General features: G+C 31.1%; 1 protein-coding gene across 5 annotated transcripts in view; it reads left to right on the plus strand.

Moving 5' to 3' along the window:
- LOC148625995 (uncharacterized) overlaps nt 1-15,357 on the plus strand; it is a 54,449-nt gene extending 39,092 nt beyond the window's left edge. For 2 of the 5 annotated variants that reach the window (XM_088569520.1, XM_088569521.1), the window contains 6 exons: nt 3,045-3,127; nt 4,679-4,813; nt 6,193-6,361; nt 7,059-7,147; nt 11,687-11,827; nt 13,996-15,357. In XM_088569520.1, coding sequence (XP_088425646.1) covers nt 3,045-3,127; nt 4,679-4,813; nt 6,193-6,361; nt 7,059-7,147; nt 11,687-11,827; nt 13,996-14,035 — 657 coding nt within the window. In that variant the 3' untranslated portion in view covers nt 14,036-15,357. Of the gene's footprint in view, nt 1-3,044; nt 3,128-4,678; nt 4,814-6,192; nt 6,362-7,058; nt 7,148-11,686; nt 11,828-13,995 lie in introns of those variants that run through there. The other 3 variants (XR_015919971.1, XM_088569522.1, XM_088569523.1) reach the window with 3 other exon arrangements.
- The last annotated feature ends 326 nt before the right edge of the window (nt 15,358-15,683 follow it).

Below are 15,683 nucleotides of genomic sequence, written 5' to 3' on the forward strand. Positions count from 1 at the left end.
CAAAAATTCTGATTGATGTGTAATAAAAAATAGCAAATCCCGTAACATCAATGAAAATTTCACGAAGTATAATTACACTTGTGGCCAAATTGTTTCAGGGAGGGCAAATAATTAGGAAACTATTTACCAGTCAATAGTCTTTTGGCATGCTACTTATCAGAATAGTAAAACTATTTACATTAATTTTGGAAAGAAAAAGTATACTGAGGTAAATTAAAGTAAGTTAAAAATGGAGATAGACATGCATTTTGAGTTCAAGTGATTTTAAGAAAAGTTTTTTGAATATGTATCATGTAAAATGCTTTTAAATAATAATAATCATGAGATTTTACATGCTTATAGCCGTTTTTGATTGGTTGAGAACATCGTTGCCAGAAAGTTCATACATGCATGAACTTCGCCAGATCGTTCATACATGCATAAATGCTAGTCAACTTGAAACCAATATGGCGGCCGGGTAGTTTGAAAGAGCGTGGCAACGAACTGAACGGCATAATATAGCCGTAAGAATAGTTTATTACATGCACATTGATTTTACTGGTCAAGTTTGTTTACAGAGAGTAATTTTCAGCTCTGGGAAAGAAACTTATAACTGAGTCAGAATGAACCCTTGAAAACACCTTGTTGTAATTTTCTTTCTTCCTTGTATTTCCTTGCTAATTATATTCCTGTTGAATTGTTTACTTCTCGTATTTTTCAAAGCCAACTATCACTTCGTCCATGCCGCCTTCATTGTCGTTGTGCAGCCAATTATGTGTATAAATATTCGTCCGCTCCCATACATGTGCAAAGGAATGTGTGTGTATTGAAGCATAAACATAAACACTGTGTATCAATATAACTGACTGAGGCTCTCAGTGGGAAACTTTTACTGTCAGTTAGAATTATAAGGATTGAACAGTTATTTTTGGTCGTTCATACATGTATGAACGGATCTCTCCACTCCCAAACATTACATAAATGACCTTCGGCCGTTCATTAAGTTTTGGAGCTCCAAGATCTGTTCATACATGCACGAACGACCGAAAATAGCGGTTCAGTCCTATAATGAATCGCCAAAGAAAGTCATTTTAAAGGAAAAAAAACATGATCAATATCTTTAATAGATTTGGTGAGTTAGAAAACATAATAATGATAATAATGACATTCAAGTAGTGCAAATTGAATTAGTATATATAAGATTGAAACTGTAAACATTTTTTTTAACTTGACATGAAGTTATTAAACATTGAAGAGATATTATGTCAACAAAAATTGATTTTTTTTTAAGACAGGCTATGTAAGATGTAATGAATGAAAATTTTTTTGTCCCCCACCATTGTCTGAATTTCTCGCCAAAATGACTAGTTTTAATTTTTTAAAATAATCCTTGGATTTGTCCATTTCAGTATCTCTTACTTGTCTGGTATTATATTCAGAATTGGAAATAATTTTTTTTTTAAATTTATAGTGTGTTCTTTTTTAGCTCACCAGGCCATAGGCCATGTTAGCTGTAGCCATCACTTTGCATCCGTCGTCGTCTGTTGTCATTAACAATTTTTCAAAACTCTTCTTTTCTGAAACTACAAGACCAATAAAAACCAAACTTGGTATGGATGTTCCTTGGAGTATCCTGCATAGAATTGTTGTGGGGATTTTTTATCTGTCGAAAAACATGGCTGCCGTTACTAAAAATAGAACAAATGGGTCAGACAGTAGTTTTTCACATATATCTCCAAAACGTTAGGTTTAGCCAAATTCTGACTGGGTAAATGTGTTCAAAATGTTGAGATCTATCTGTGGTCAAATTTTCATTTTAATTTATTATGCCATTTTGGAGTTATTGCCCTTTTTCAGCTTTTTTTGCTATTTTTGATGTTATTTCTTTCAAAAATCTTCTCTGACACTATTTTACCTATTGAAACAGAACTTGGTATGAATGTTCCTTGGAGTATCATGCATAGAACTGATGTGGGGATTTTTGATCCATCAAAAAACATGGCCGCCATTACTAAAAATAGAACAAAGGGGTCTGACAGTAGTTTTTCACATATATCTCTAAAACCGTTAGGTTTAGAAAAATTATATCTATAGTGAAATGACCCTTATTATATGGTTTTCAAAAGTCTTCAGGGATCAAAGTTGTCAGGTGACTTCTTGTAAGAGTTATTGCTCTTGAAAGATGAAAAATGGCAGGGTTTTTTTTATAGTTTTCAGCCAACATCTTGAGAACTATAATAGATAGAAAGAAACTTTCTATCGCTGAAATGATCCTTATGATAGTTCTACTAAAGTCTTCTTGAGTCAAAATTGTTGGACAACTCCTTGTTAAATTTATTGCCCTTGAAAGCCAAACTTTAACCAGGTGAGTGAATCAGGCTCCTGGGAGCCTCTTGTTTGTAGCCAAGGTTATCTTTTAAAGGTGTATTTCTGATTGTCCCACATTTGAAAATTACAGGTAGGACTTGAAGGATAAGATAAGTGGGACAATATATTCGCTCCTGTTCCGTAGCATGAACTACGGCTGAGTGTTTTTCTGAATAAAAAAGTTTCAAAAAAAAGTTTCAAAAAAGGAAATTCAGATGATGGACAATCAGGAATTATTTGGGTTGTTGATTTGCTGTTTAAAAACATGCTAACTAATTGTTGATAGTAATGAACAATTAATATAACTCTATCAATATATAATATTTTTATTTTAAGTCATAATGTCATTTTCAAATTTATGACACAATTTAAGTCACAATCATAAAGCACTAAGAGGATATTGTTTAAAAAAAGAACATACCAATATCACAAATTATGTATGTTCTGTCTAAAACAACACATATGAAGCCATGTCTGTGTATTTGGTTATTGCGACTTCATTGTTCTATATTTTTGGATATATGATCACAGAACACAGTAAGATATAACACGTGCACAGAACTAGTTCCACACACTCATTAAATCTAAGCATTCTTTGGCGCTCATCATCATATTTTGGTTATCCACTCCTTCCAATTAATTATCTTGTTATTTTTGCTTGAATGAAAAGTTTTGATTCACTAAGAATTCCTTTACAGCTTACATATGCAGATAAAACTTTGACAATGGTTATGAAGGCTGCTGCTAAAGGTTTACTGTGCAAATTAAAAGATGATGACAGGTAAAATTTGTACTAAAACTCTTAAATCCACTAAAATCTTGGTTTCCTTGACTACTCTTTCCAAAGATTTAATGTTTTAATCCTTGTTCACCTTGTAAGGGCTGGTGGATAATAATAAAATATCTATAGAAAGGTTTGATAGTTAATTTTAAATTCATGTAGACTTACTATTACTATTTTATACCAAAACTCAGTGTGGGTGGTATATTGGATTCACTTTGTCCCTCTGTCGCTCAAAATTTCATTGCTATTATCTTGACTCTCAATACATAGATTGATTTCAAATTTGGTGTATAGCTTTATATAGATGAGGCACATGTTGTAAGTAATTTTGGGTACTGTTTAATATCAACTTTCTGTACCAGTACATAGCACTGATACAACTTCATGTTGACCCCTACAAGATCAAAATATCATAGCAAGATCTTCACACCTGCCCCTATTATGATAATTTGTTAACCTACTCCAGTATGAAATTTTCACCCCAATGATATTTTGACCACCTTATAATAGTAAAGTAAAGACAGTCTGTTTAAAATGTTACAGCATGAGGTGTGATTTATATATTGTAGCAGGGGGTATAGTCATTGTAAAGGAGGTAAATTTATTCATATTAAGGTCAAAAAGAGAGGTATCACAGTGGGGGTAGATTTATTATATTGGGCAGTTAAATAATGCAGCTCTTTAAAAGTAATCTTCTAATATGATAACTTCCCACTTGTTATCATTTGCAAACTTAAAATGGATTTTTATGAAATTTTATGATGTACATAAAGGAATCTACAGTGAAACCTGTCTAAACCAAACCCTTTAAAATGTGCTTGATTAAGAGAGGTGTTTGGTTTTCTAAGATTAAAAATACATTTAAATTTATATAAAGAGATTAGAAAAATGTATCATTTAGACAGGTTTTCATATTATTCTGTGTTTGATTTAGGCAGGTAATTACAGATGGCAGCCTTGAAGACGAGATAAGCAACATAAGGGTTTAACATATTAAAACCACCTTAGTGCAACTCCTCTAACACAGCATAAGAAATTTTGATGAAATTGTAGATGAAGGTTGGGCATGGTTTGTAGATGTGTATGAAGGAATACATTAATTACTGGTTAGTGTCTCCAAAGGAAGATTAACCAACCTAAAGTTTTTACATAATAAAACCTTGTATGTGCAACCTCTCTTACACGTATTAAGAAGGTTAGGCATTATATGCATGTGTGTATGTAGGAATATATAAATTACTTTTAGGGAGATCATTTAATTTAGTTTAGGTTTTACATTTACCTTTGCCTTCATTTAAAATAGGGAAAATTTTCTTTGTGAACTTTGTTCTCTGTATTTCTTATTTTAACTCTACCCCCTGCTGCAGTATATTAACCCCCTTATGTAATGATCTACACAAGAGTAATGATTAATTGGAACAAGTGACTTCCTTTTGTTAGTTTGTCGCTAAACTACTTGTTCCATTCCCTTAGCTTAAAATTTGATTGAGGTATTTGACTAAGTTGATGGTCAGCATTATAGTTGTGGAGTTGTATTTTTTTTTTTAGGTACACATGTTTTAAAATGGACAGTTGTGACTATTTTAAAGACACCCCACTGCACTTGTCAGCAACAAAAGGGAGACTAAATGATGTAAAATATCTTTTAAATGAATGTAAAGTTTCTCCCTTCGTACGCAATAGGTATGATGTAAAAAGAATACCAAGTTTCAGGGTAAACACATGTCCACCTATCTGTCCTTTTATTTGTTTATTTGTAAGTGAAATTTTTAAACCATGGAAAGTTTGATATTTACACAGGCTAATGTGCCACACATGGGAATCATATGGTTTGCATCATATGATTATCATATGAATCGAGCACCCTATGATAATCATATGTTTCATATAAGATATGATAATTGCATGGTTATCATATGATATTCACATGTTTTTCACAAACATGATTATCATATGTTTTCAAGCCCATATTATCACATGACAATCATATGATAATCATATGACTACCACATGATAAATATCATATGATTATCATATGAATCGAGCACCATATGATTATCATATGTGGCACATTTGGCTGGGTACAGAATGTAGATATACTTGAAGAAAGTTAATTTTGTCAGATGCTCAAATAATCAAACTGAAATATGAATATGATTCTATAGAGACCGTATGGAAGCGAGGATTTCAGTGGTTCTGTACACATTTATCTGGTAGGTAGGAAGTGGGGGTCCATATCAAAACATGGACTTTGCCTTTGATGAATATAAGGTACTCATATCTCTTGACCATCTCTCCTTCTTCACCACTAAATAGAATTTAACGAGACTTGAAAAAAATATTAATTAAATACTGAATATGTGCATCTCCAATTTTAATTTCATTGTTTTTGAAGGGTTTTTATAGCATAATATTTGGTCTTTAATTGAAGAATATAGGGTATCTATTTCTAACCAGCATATCAACTTTCACTACTGAATTAAAAGAAACTTTTATATAATATAATTGATGTACATGTTTTTGGAGTGCTTTCTGTAGAAATTTTGAATGTATATAGGGTATAATTGATAACATTTTATTAGTTAAGCTTCAACCAAGTAATTAGCTTAACAAATCATTGATAAACAACACATTAAGTACTTATCCGTCTAAGAATCAGGCAAAATGTGTATAAGGTTTTACACATGAAGAAAAAATACACAGAGATTTTATTGCATTATCCAAGTATTTATACCTCATAACCTCAAAATTTAACTGTCAAAGTGTTTGTAAAGTTTGCCTTTTTAAGATATTGATAGGTCAGATTTAGTTGAAATGCACTATGGAAAAATGGCGGAAAAATTTTCCCAAACTTTTTCCTTATATAAGCAGTCAAAATATATCTATGTCACCAATGTTTCAGGATATATTTAAATAGATTTTCAGTTGTTTTCTAGATGTATTTGAATATGTTTGAGGCAAAAAAGACCAAATTGATAAAAATGATGTGCCACTCATTGCCTGATTCTTACTCACAATGGTACTTAATAATTAAACTATACTATTCTATTGATATATTATAGTTTATGGAAGATGCCAATTGATTTAGTCAACGAAAAGATCAAGTTATGGATGGAGAAGGAGGAAATCAATGAGACGTTACGAAGAAAATCTCCTCGAAAAGTGTTTGAAAATGTGAAAATTGAACTAGAGAACGCCATGAAGAAAGCTATTGAGGATGATGTTAACAAGGTCAGTTATCTCAAAATAATATCAGATTGTTCTTTTTGGGTATGATCTGGACCAATGATTGGGCAAAGAATATTGCTTACCATAATTATTTTGCATGTTGTGAATTATATACTGTAAGTGTTAATACTTTTCCTATCTATTATTCATGTTGAGAAATCACATCATTTTAAGATGTGGATTTGTTTTACTTTCATTTAAAGAGATATTCTTAAGACCTACTTCCTGTCCCATAGAAAAAATTATGAAGGAGTAATCAAGGGAACCAAGATTTGAGCCAAAATCAAAAGAATATATTCCAAGGATAAGTAAACAGGGAAAACAGACACACACAACAAAGACCATGAAAAAACAAATTACATGTACATAAAAACTGAAGTAAAATGAGCAACCTCCACTTTTGAACACCAATTGTGCAATATGTTTGAAAATGAAATAGATTGAAATGCATTATTTGTATTTGATGTATAAGTACCAATATATGATTAATATGGATAGTATTGATGGGTTTAGATAATTTCTCCACTTTCCAATTTGACATGAGTAGTGGAAAGAAATTTAAATTATAGCTTCATGTAGGCTGAAGAAGAGTTGGTTTCTCTCATAAAAATGGTAGAAAACTAGGAAAATATAAAATGGTGGGAAACCTCTTGCTATACCAAAAGAAAAATGAAAAAGTACAAAATCATTTCAATTACAGGATCTTTACTTTGAAAAGCTAGACCAAAATTTGCAAACATTTTTATTTCTGAACAAAGCATCTAAAGGTGATATTAGAGCCATCAGAAGGTAAGAAATATATTTTGGTTTACAATAATGAATTAATTTTAGAATTGTATAGTGCTATAATTGTTACCACAGACAGCAACGATATTATGAAATAAAATAAAATGAGCTTAGAGTCAATAAGACCTGCAAAATAGACAAACTATGCCAATTTCATTAGATGAAAATTTGTGTTATATAAAAATAAGTGATTAAATCTATAACAATTTGTTCCAACTTTTTCAGTTTTTTGTTCATAGAAAATTACCCACAATTTATTGCTTTGATAAGCCTTTAAAATATGTCACCAAATACTTGTAGGTTTATCCTATTCAAGAACCTCGGGACAATATGCTTTATATGACAATAACTTGATCTGATGTGTAATAACGCTCTTGGTTTGTTGGTTTTCTTTCATCTGCATTGATTATAGTTTAACTTAGTTATAACTTGGTACTGTGACAACATTGATGCCAATCGGTCTGCGGTTTGTGGATCAAATAATCCAAAATTAGACAAAATTTGGATTAAAAATTGTATTTTATTTTGGACTTGAATTAATTGGTAATGAAATTGTAGGGAGTGTTTTAATTTTCGGACTTAGCTGTGCTTGCGTTGCCAACTTTAGGACAGTTGACGCTTGTTCATGTAAACAGGTTCATGGTTCATGAAACCGAAACTGCCAAAAGTTAGTGCATCCCATAACTTAGTTGTTAGAAAAATACATTTACTTAAGATATTATGAATAGAAAATTTGTAATTGAATTATATTAAATAAATTATACATAGAGTTTTTTGAAAACACAAGCCAATTAACCTAGTTTTTAATCCTGGAAAAAAAAGTTAATGATTGAGACCCTATTTATAAATTATATTTTGCAGAATGTTACGATAACTGCATTCATGACACATATACTTGATACGACTTACAACTGCTTACATGTACCAGTGTATTACTGTATTGAACAATCAAATCAAACTTGGTACCAGTTGAACAATCAAATCAAACTTGGTACCAGAGAGTTGATTGAATAGAACTTGGTCTGCTAAAACGAGTAAAAATGAAACATATCTAAGATTTCAATTTATATATTTACATGTACTTAGATAACAAAATAATGCTTTAAAAAAAAAAAAAAAAAATTATGTTGGAACAATTGTGGCTGTGTAATTAGTCTTCTACTGAAAAGTACCCAAGAATTAAAAAAAAATTGTAATCAAAATGCAATTAGCAGTGTTAAAAACTAAAAATAGCAATCATTTATGAATAGACTTTAGTTGGGGTAATCTTAATTTCAGTAATCTTAATTGATTGTAATCCATTATACATTGTGAGTACCTGTAATCAAAAGTAATCTGTAATTGACATTGATTTCAATTACTTTTAATCCTAATTAATTGATTACATCTTCTCAAAGCTCTGTAATCGTTGATAATTTTTCAATTACACTTGAGTACATCGGAACCTTGGGTTTTAAAAGGAGTGAGTTTGTGTAATTTTCCATAGAGGAAATACATTTACTTAAGATATTTAATTAGAAAATATGTAAATTGAATCAAATATGCTATTATGTGTTTTAATTCATTTGAAACCCCCTCAAGGAAACAATGGATTACACATCATAAACTAGCGTCATCGATTACATGAAAAAAATTCATCGATTAATAATCAATTACTGGTGACAGTATTATTATGCCTATCCCTGGGTTAGTCAGTTATGACTACAATTATCATTATGGGTTGATTTCATGCCAAAAACCTGGTTTTGTTACATTTCCCATGATTTTCATATGAAAACCCATTTACATATCTTTTTATACAACTGCAAAAAATTTGAGGTCATTCTGACGTTGTCAACCATGTTGTTGTCTATAGACACTTGGTTTATGTGCGATAACTTTAGTTGTGGTTGACCATGATTACTATGAAATTTTGATGTGATTTTACTTACCACTAAAAGAAGGCTCCTATGATAATATGGAGTTTGTGGCTTCTACAGTTTTAGAAGAAGGGGCAACAATGGCAAAAAAAAGGGTTTTTTTTAAACCCATGTAGTATGTTTATATTTCTTCCGATTTTTATAAATTCTGGTAAACTATTGCGTCAAGCTTATTGATTCTTTTGGACTGTTTTCGAGTTATAAGGGGTCAAAGAAGCCAGACCCCAAGAAAATCAACTTTTTCATTTTTAGTCCAATTTCAGTTTTATTTATTAAATAGATTCCTTATTAAAATCCCTGCCTGCATTTTTCAATTATATTTCATATCTCTTATGAGTAATAAGGAGTCAAAGGGGCCTCAACCAAAAAAAATCTACATTTTAGCTCACCTGGACCATGTCCATGTGATCTGTTGCCAACACTTGGTGTCTGTCTCTGTCATTGTCTGTCGTCTTCGTCGTTACATGTAACAATTTTTCAAAACTCTTCTCCTCTGACACTACTTGACCAATTGTTAACTAATTTGGTAAGAATGTTCCTTGGGGTATCCTGCATGGAACTGGTATGTGGATTTTTGATCTGTTGAAAAGCATGGCTGCCATGACTTAAAATAGAACATAGGGATCAGACAGTAGTTTTTCGCATAAATCTCCAAAGCCATTGGGTTTAGCATAATTCTGACAGTGTAAAAGTGTTCTGCATGATGAGATCTATCGATGGTTAAATTCTCGTTTTAATCTGTTAGGCCGTGTTGGAGTTATTGCCCTTTTTTGACATTTTTTTGCTATTTTTTGTTATTTCTTTCAAAAATATTTTCCTCTGACACTACTTGATCAATTGGAACCAAACTTGGTATGACTGTACCATTTAACGTTTTAATCTGTTCAGTGAGGTTGGAATAATTGCCCTTTTTTGCCCTTTTTTTCGCTTTTTTTTATGTTATTTCTTTCAAAAATCTTTTCCTCTGACACTACCAATTGGAACCAAACTTGGTAAGAATGTTCCTTGGGGTATCCTGCATAGAACTAATATGGGAATTTTTGATCAGCCAAAACACATGGCTGCTGTGACTAAAAATGGAACAAAGGGGTCAGACAGTAGTTTTTTTGCATATTGTATCTCCAAAACCGTTAGGTTTGGCCAAATTCTTTCAACTCTGATATGATCCTTATTTTAAGGCCTACAAATGTCTTGAAGGGATCAAAGTTGTCAGACAACTCCTTGTAAGAGTTATAGCCCTTGGAAGGTGAAAAAAGACATTTTTTGGCTTTTTAAGTCGCTAATAGTGTTAGCGACTTCTTGCATTCGTAATTTCTGTATTTAATACTTGCATATGATTTGCATTAATATGTAGTCATTCGCCACATAATCCAGCAGATTTTCACCGTGTTCACAGCAACAGTGTTGTAGTTCCAGATTCATACAAGATAAAAATGTAGCTCTTAAATATCATACATGTGTGTTCTATGTTTCTTTCTTTCTTTTATGAGAATGGGAAGTTTTCTTGAAATGATCAGTAAGCTTTGGACATTACCCGGTTTCCGATTCAGGCACTGAGGCTAGTAACAAGACTATAGGTCATATACATTAGCATGCCCTGATATTTATGAATATTCATTGCAGCTGCTAAATCTGGTTCATAAACTGGTTCCTGGTCAATATCATAAGCGAACCAAAGATTGCTACAACATACCTTTTTTTAAAACATATCATACACATGTCTGTGCATTTTTTTTTTTTTTGCTTGTATAAGTTCACATTAAAAGATAAAATGATCAGTTAGCATTGAATTTATGTAACATTACCCAGTTGCTAATTCAGACACAGGCGTTTGTTACAATTGATCATATAATGTTCATATGTATTATCAGTATACTGATATCTATATATAGCCATTCGGGTCATAACGGTTACGAAAGCGTACACAATAATATCAAGGGAACCAAAATTTCAGTGGAAGTCCCCTGATTTTAGAGCATATCGCATTTGTATCATTTCCGATGTTAAAAGTATGCCAATATCAGTGACAGTGAATATTTGACGATTAACGACTTTGAAGTCTTCAGTCTTTGATTTTTTTGTTTTTGTTTGTTTTTTTTTTTTTTTCTTTTTTTTTTTTTTTTTTTTTTATTTGTTTTGGTTTTCAGCCACTATCTTGAAACTATAATCAATAGATAGAAACCTTCATTTGCTGAAATGATCCTCATGATAAGTCTTCTTGAGTCAAAATTGTTGGACAACTCCTTGTTAAATGTATTGCCATTGCTTTTTTTAGTTATTTGGGGTCGAAGGGGCCATACCCAATTTTTTTTTTTTTTTGGTTTCATTTTTGGTCTGATTTTGAAAACTTATTTGAATTTCAATTTTTGTGCAATTTAGTAAGTGTCTAAACCAGTTGTAAGTCCCTATGCTTAAGTGTGTCAAAAACTAATATTGTGTCCATTTGTCCCAACTATTCACGTTTCAACTCCTGCAGTCGTATCATGCTACACTTCACACTTCTCACATACCATAGAAGATTACACAAATAGTCAGGCATATTGACACATGAACACCAAGTTTCAATTGTTGTTTGACTGTTTCGTTGAAGTACTGGTATATTTTTGTGTATTTTTTATTTCAGTTATTTAAAGACAAATTCTGAGCTATTGAACACAGTAAATTATGACAGAAGGTCTGCATTACATATTGCTGTGGCTGAGGGTCATCAAGAATTGGTAAATTTCCTGAAGAAAAATAAGGCTGATGTGGAAATAGAAGACAGGTGAGATGTAGATTTTTTGAATTACTCATATTTTAGTAATTCTAATGTCAAGTCATCAAAAGTTCATCCTCAATTTTTCCAATTTTTTAAAAGGATCATTTATGCACCTGCCCAAAAATGACAAAGAGATATAGTTCTGGTTTGCATATGTCCGTCCAATAGGCATTTGCTTTGAGATGAATTTCCCTCTGAAACTCAGTTACTTGTTGAATTACTTTAAAATTAAAAAAAAAAATTTCACACTTTATTGCCTTAATGGAATTAACAAATTCTGTAGGAGTTACGGAACTTAAATTTTTTTAACATTTCTCAATCATCGGAGACATTGGAATTCTGCACTCCCCTTGAAATGGCGTCTTAGAAAATTTGGTTTTTTATTAGGATAATATTGTTATGAAGTGTAGATGTGCAACCTATACCACCATTTTGATTAGAGTAGTTTAATTTTTTGGAGTTCAGGCAATTACTGTAGACTTTTGACTATTTCCAAAATTTATGAACAAAAGACTTTGTGGATGCTTCTCCTCTGAATCCTTTCATTTTATGTATGATTCATTGTTGAAAAGCAGATGTTCCTATAATGATGCCAAAATGATTAATTAATTTTGTAGTATTTATAGGACTAATACTATTTTCAACATTTCTTAATCACAGAAGATTGTTTTGTTGCATCATTTTCTTTAAAACTTAGGCCAAAACTACTAGAAAAAATGTTTACTTTGTTTGTTTGTTTGTTGGGGTTAAACGTCCGAGCAGTTAAACCCCAACAAACAAACAAAGTAAACATTTTTTTCTAGTAGTTTTGGCCTAAGTTTACTTTGAGTTCATGGGGAAACAATCTCCATTTTGACAGTGTTTGAGCCAAAATAACAATAAAATGTTAAGAGTAGGCACAAAAAATTAGGGTAGGTAGGGTAGCAGGAAACATATATTTTTTTTTGCCTGATTGGTGTTTTTCTTTCCAAAGATGTTAACCTCCTGATCTCAACCTGTGACTCTGAGTAAGCAAAATGAATCTACTGCCTCTCATTGTATGGCATAAAACTACTGGAGAACAAATTTTTTAAAATGTTCGGCTTCTTTCTTTTTGGTATTCTGTTGAGTTCCCATGAAAGACGCAAAATATCATGTCACAATTTATTCAGTTTTCTTGCATCATCAAAGCAGAGTCATTTCAGTGTAAAGGAAATGAATAAGTAAATACAATTGATATTTTAAGTGATTTTGACCTTTCCTGGGAGATTTTATTCAAAGATGATGATCAAATATGGCATTGCCACCTCAAAAAATCAAATATTTCAACAGGAAACTTCAAACGAATGACTAAATATTCCACTCTTGATTTATTTAAAAGTGATAAAGGAGAATCCTTTTGTTTTTTACCATGTGTAGCATCCATGGTGGTAAGAACAACATTGACAAACATGGAGAAAGTTAAAATTTCAGTATAAGTTTGAGTAGTCCAGGAATTACAGTGTAGAACACTGATGGCTGTCAAGCAACTCCTGATTTTCATGATTTTTTTCTGATTTTGAGCTGTTTCTGATTTTTTCCTGAATTTTCCAGAAAAACTCCTGAATACTCCTGATTTTGAATCTTTGTACTTCAAAAAAAATTGTTAAAATATTTGTATATTTTATATTTCATAGTGTTATACAAGTTAAAACTGAATGTATATTGTGGAGAATGATATTTTGTATTCATTGGGTTGCCGTTTAACATTCGAATTGTGACTTAATATTTCCTTTACTATGTATTTCAATCAAAGTGTTCTTGAAGATATTGACATTTTTCGTTTGCCCGTCAATCCATCCATCAGTCCTCTTTTTCTCATCACAAGTATTTTTGCAGTGCTTAGCCTAACATACCAAATGTTTACTTCATCAATTAATAGTACATAACCTTTCTGTATCAGCAAACCATGTGTTTATACAAAAGTAAACATGTTTTTTATTTGGCAAATCTACTGAGCAAGGGCATCATTAGTGTCTTACAGACACATTTGATTTACTAAAAAAAAATCACTACTACAGGTAAAAAATGGCGCAGGGCTCCTGTGACAAACAGTGCTTCTAGTTTTTCTTATTTTGATTACAGGTATATTACTCTTTTACTTTTCTTAACAAAAATTAAGAATGCTAGTTTCATTATTATTTTTCACATTGTAGATGGGGAAACAAGCCTGAAGCAGATACAAAACAAGCTTAACAGAATGATACTGATCAAATGATTTGCGTTTCCATATAAGGGCATCTATAGTTGATATTTATATATGTTAAGGTAACAATGTTTTTGTTATTATAGAATAAACATGGCTTCTTTTAATATTGCCCTTCTTATCAGCTTGTGCATTTGATATCCCCGAGTGCTATAGTCTGAAAGGATATCAATTGAGGGCTGATAACAAGGGCAATATTTAAAAGGCTATGTACATGTACTATTCTGTTTATCACATATTTTTATACCTGTAATTTAATTTTTTACCAGTTTTTTCTTATGAAAGAAGATAAAAGTGTAGTAGATAATAATTTCAACTGACAACATTATATTAATTTGACTATGATGTCGCCGATGAACAGGATATTGCCGTCATCAAATATCATTGATAAAGGTCCCATGTCTCTACAACTTGCGGTTCTCGAAATATAAATTTTTAAAATTTAAGTATGGTATTTCAACTCCCATATGGTTTGATAACAAAATACAAATTTATGTTTATTAAGTAGGCTGTTTGCTTACGTACATGAAACCGTTTGCAGATTTATTCTTTCTGTTATGGTTTCAAGATATTAGGGATTGAAAGAAATTGTTTTAAAGGGACATAACTATTAAAGATGATAATGAAATCCTTAGCAGGGTCATATCCTAATTGAACATGATGACATCATGTTCACCAAATATGGTCATGATATCCTGAAAAATTAGTTCGGGGATCATGTTGAAAAAAAAAACGCCAATAAAAGGGACATAACTTCTACAGTGGATAATGGAATTCTTCACAGGGTCATCTTGTAAAACTGCTAAATGAGTTCTATCTTGAAACATGATTAGGGGGACCATGTCAAAGAAATATTTGCAAATAATGAAAGAATGAAAATATAAAAAAAAAATTAGAAAAACAATAAGGTCTTTCCCATGTAGGGAAAGATCTTAATAAATTTAAATGTCAAGGACATTTTTTTTTAATTCTATTGACATAAGTGTCAACTGTTTGTAGGTATAGTGGTTAAATATATTACAAGATGTAATTGTACAATGGTGAATTATTATCTGTAAAAACTTGTAAAACTTGCAATAATGTGTAAAAATATGATATAGTTATGTTTAAATATCTGGTTTTAATTCATTTGTTCATTGAAAATATCTATCATTATATTATTATTGAAGTTTTTGATATTCTATACAAAATGTGCATGTGTTTTAAGGAGTAAACTCATTGGGGACATTAGAATCAAATGCATAGAAAGAATTAAAAACTGTTTTGTATGGAGTGGTTTTTTTATTGTTTTAAAGTGCTTATATTAATTTTGTTTAAGTTGTTTTTTTTTAATATTTATAATTGTACTAAAACAATATAATTACATTTTATTATATATTAAGGAGTAAGGGACATAACTCTTGAAATCAGTGATATGTTTGAATCATATTCAATGTCACCAAAGCCTTTTAAACTTTCATTTGAAAGAGAATGAAATCAGTCCAAGTTACTTCGATGCTAACATTACATTGATGTGAAATGTTGAATACAAAAGTTCAAATGATTTGTAAGAGTTGTTGTGTTCCTTACCCTAGGGGTACCTCCTTAAATGAAAGGTAGATCATACCTATTGAATATTTTTGAACACAAGTCTATAGA

This window comes from Perna viridis, chromosome 2, assembly GCF_037379345.1.
Source record: "Perna viridis isolate PV_CMFRI_1.1 ecotype Kerala chromosome 2, ASM3737934v1, whole genome shotgun sequence".
NCBI lineage: Eukaryota > Metazoa > Mollusca > Bivalvia > Mytilida > Mytilidae > Perna > Perna viridis.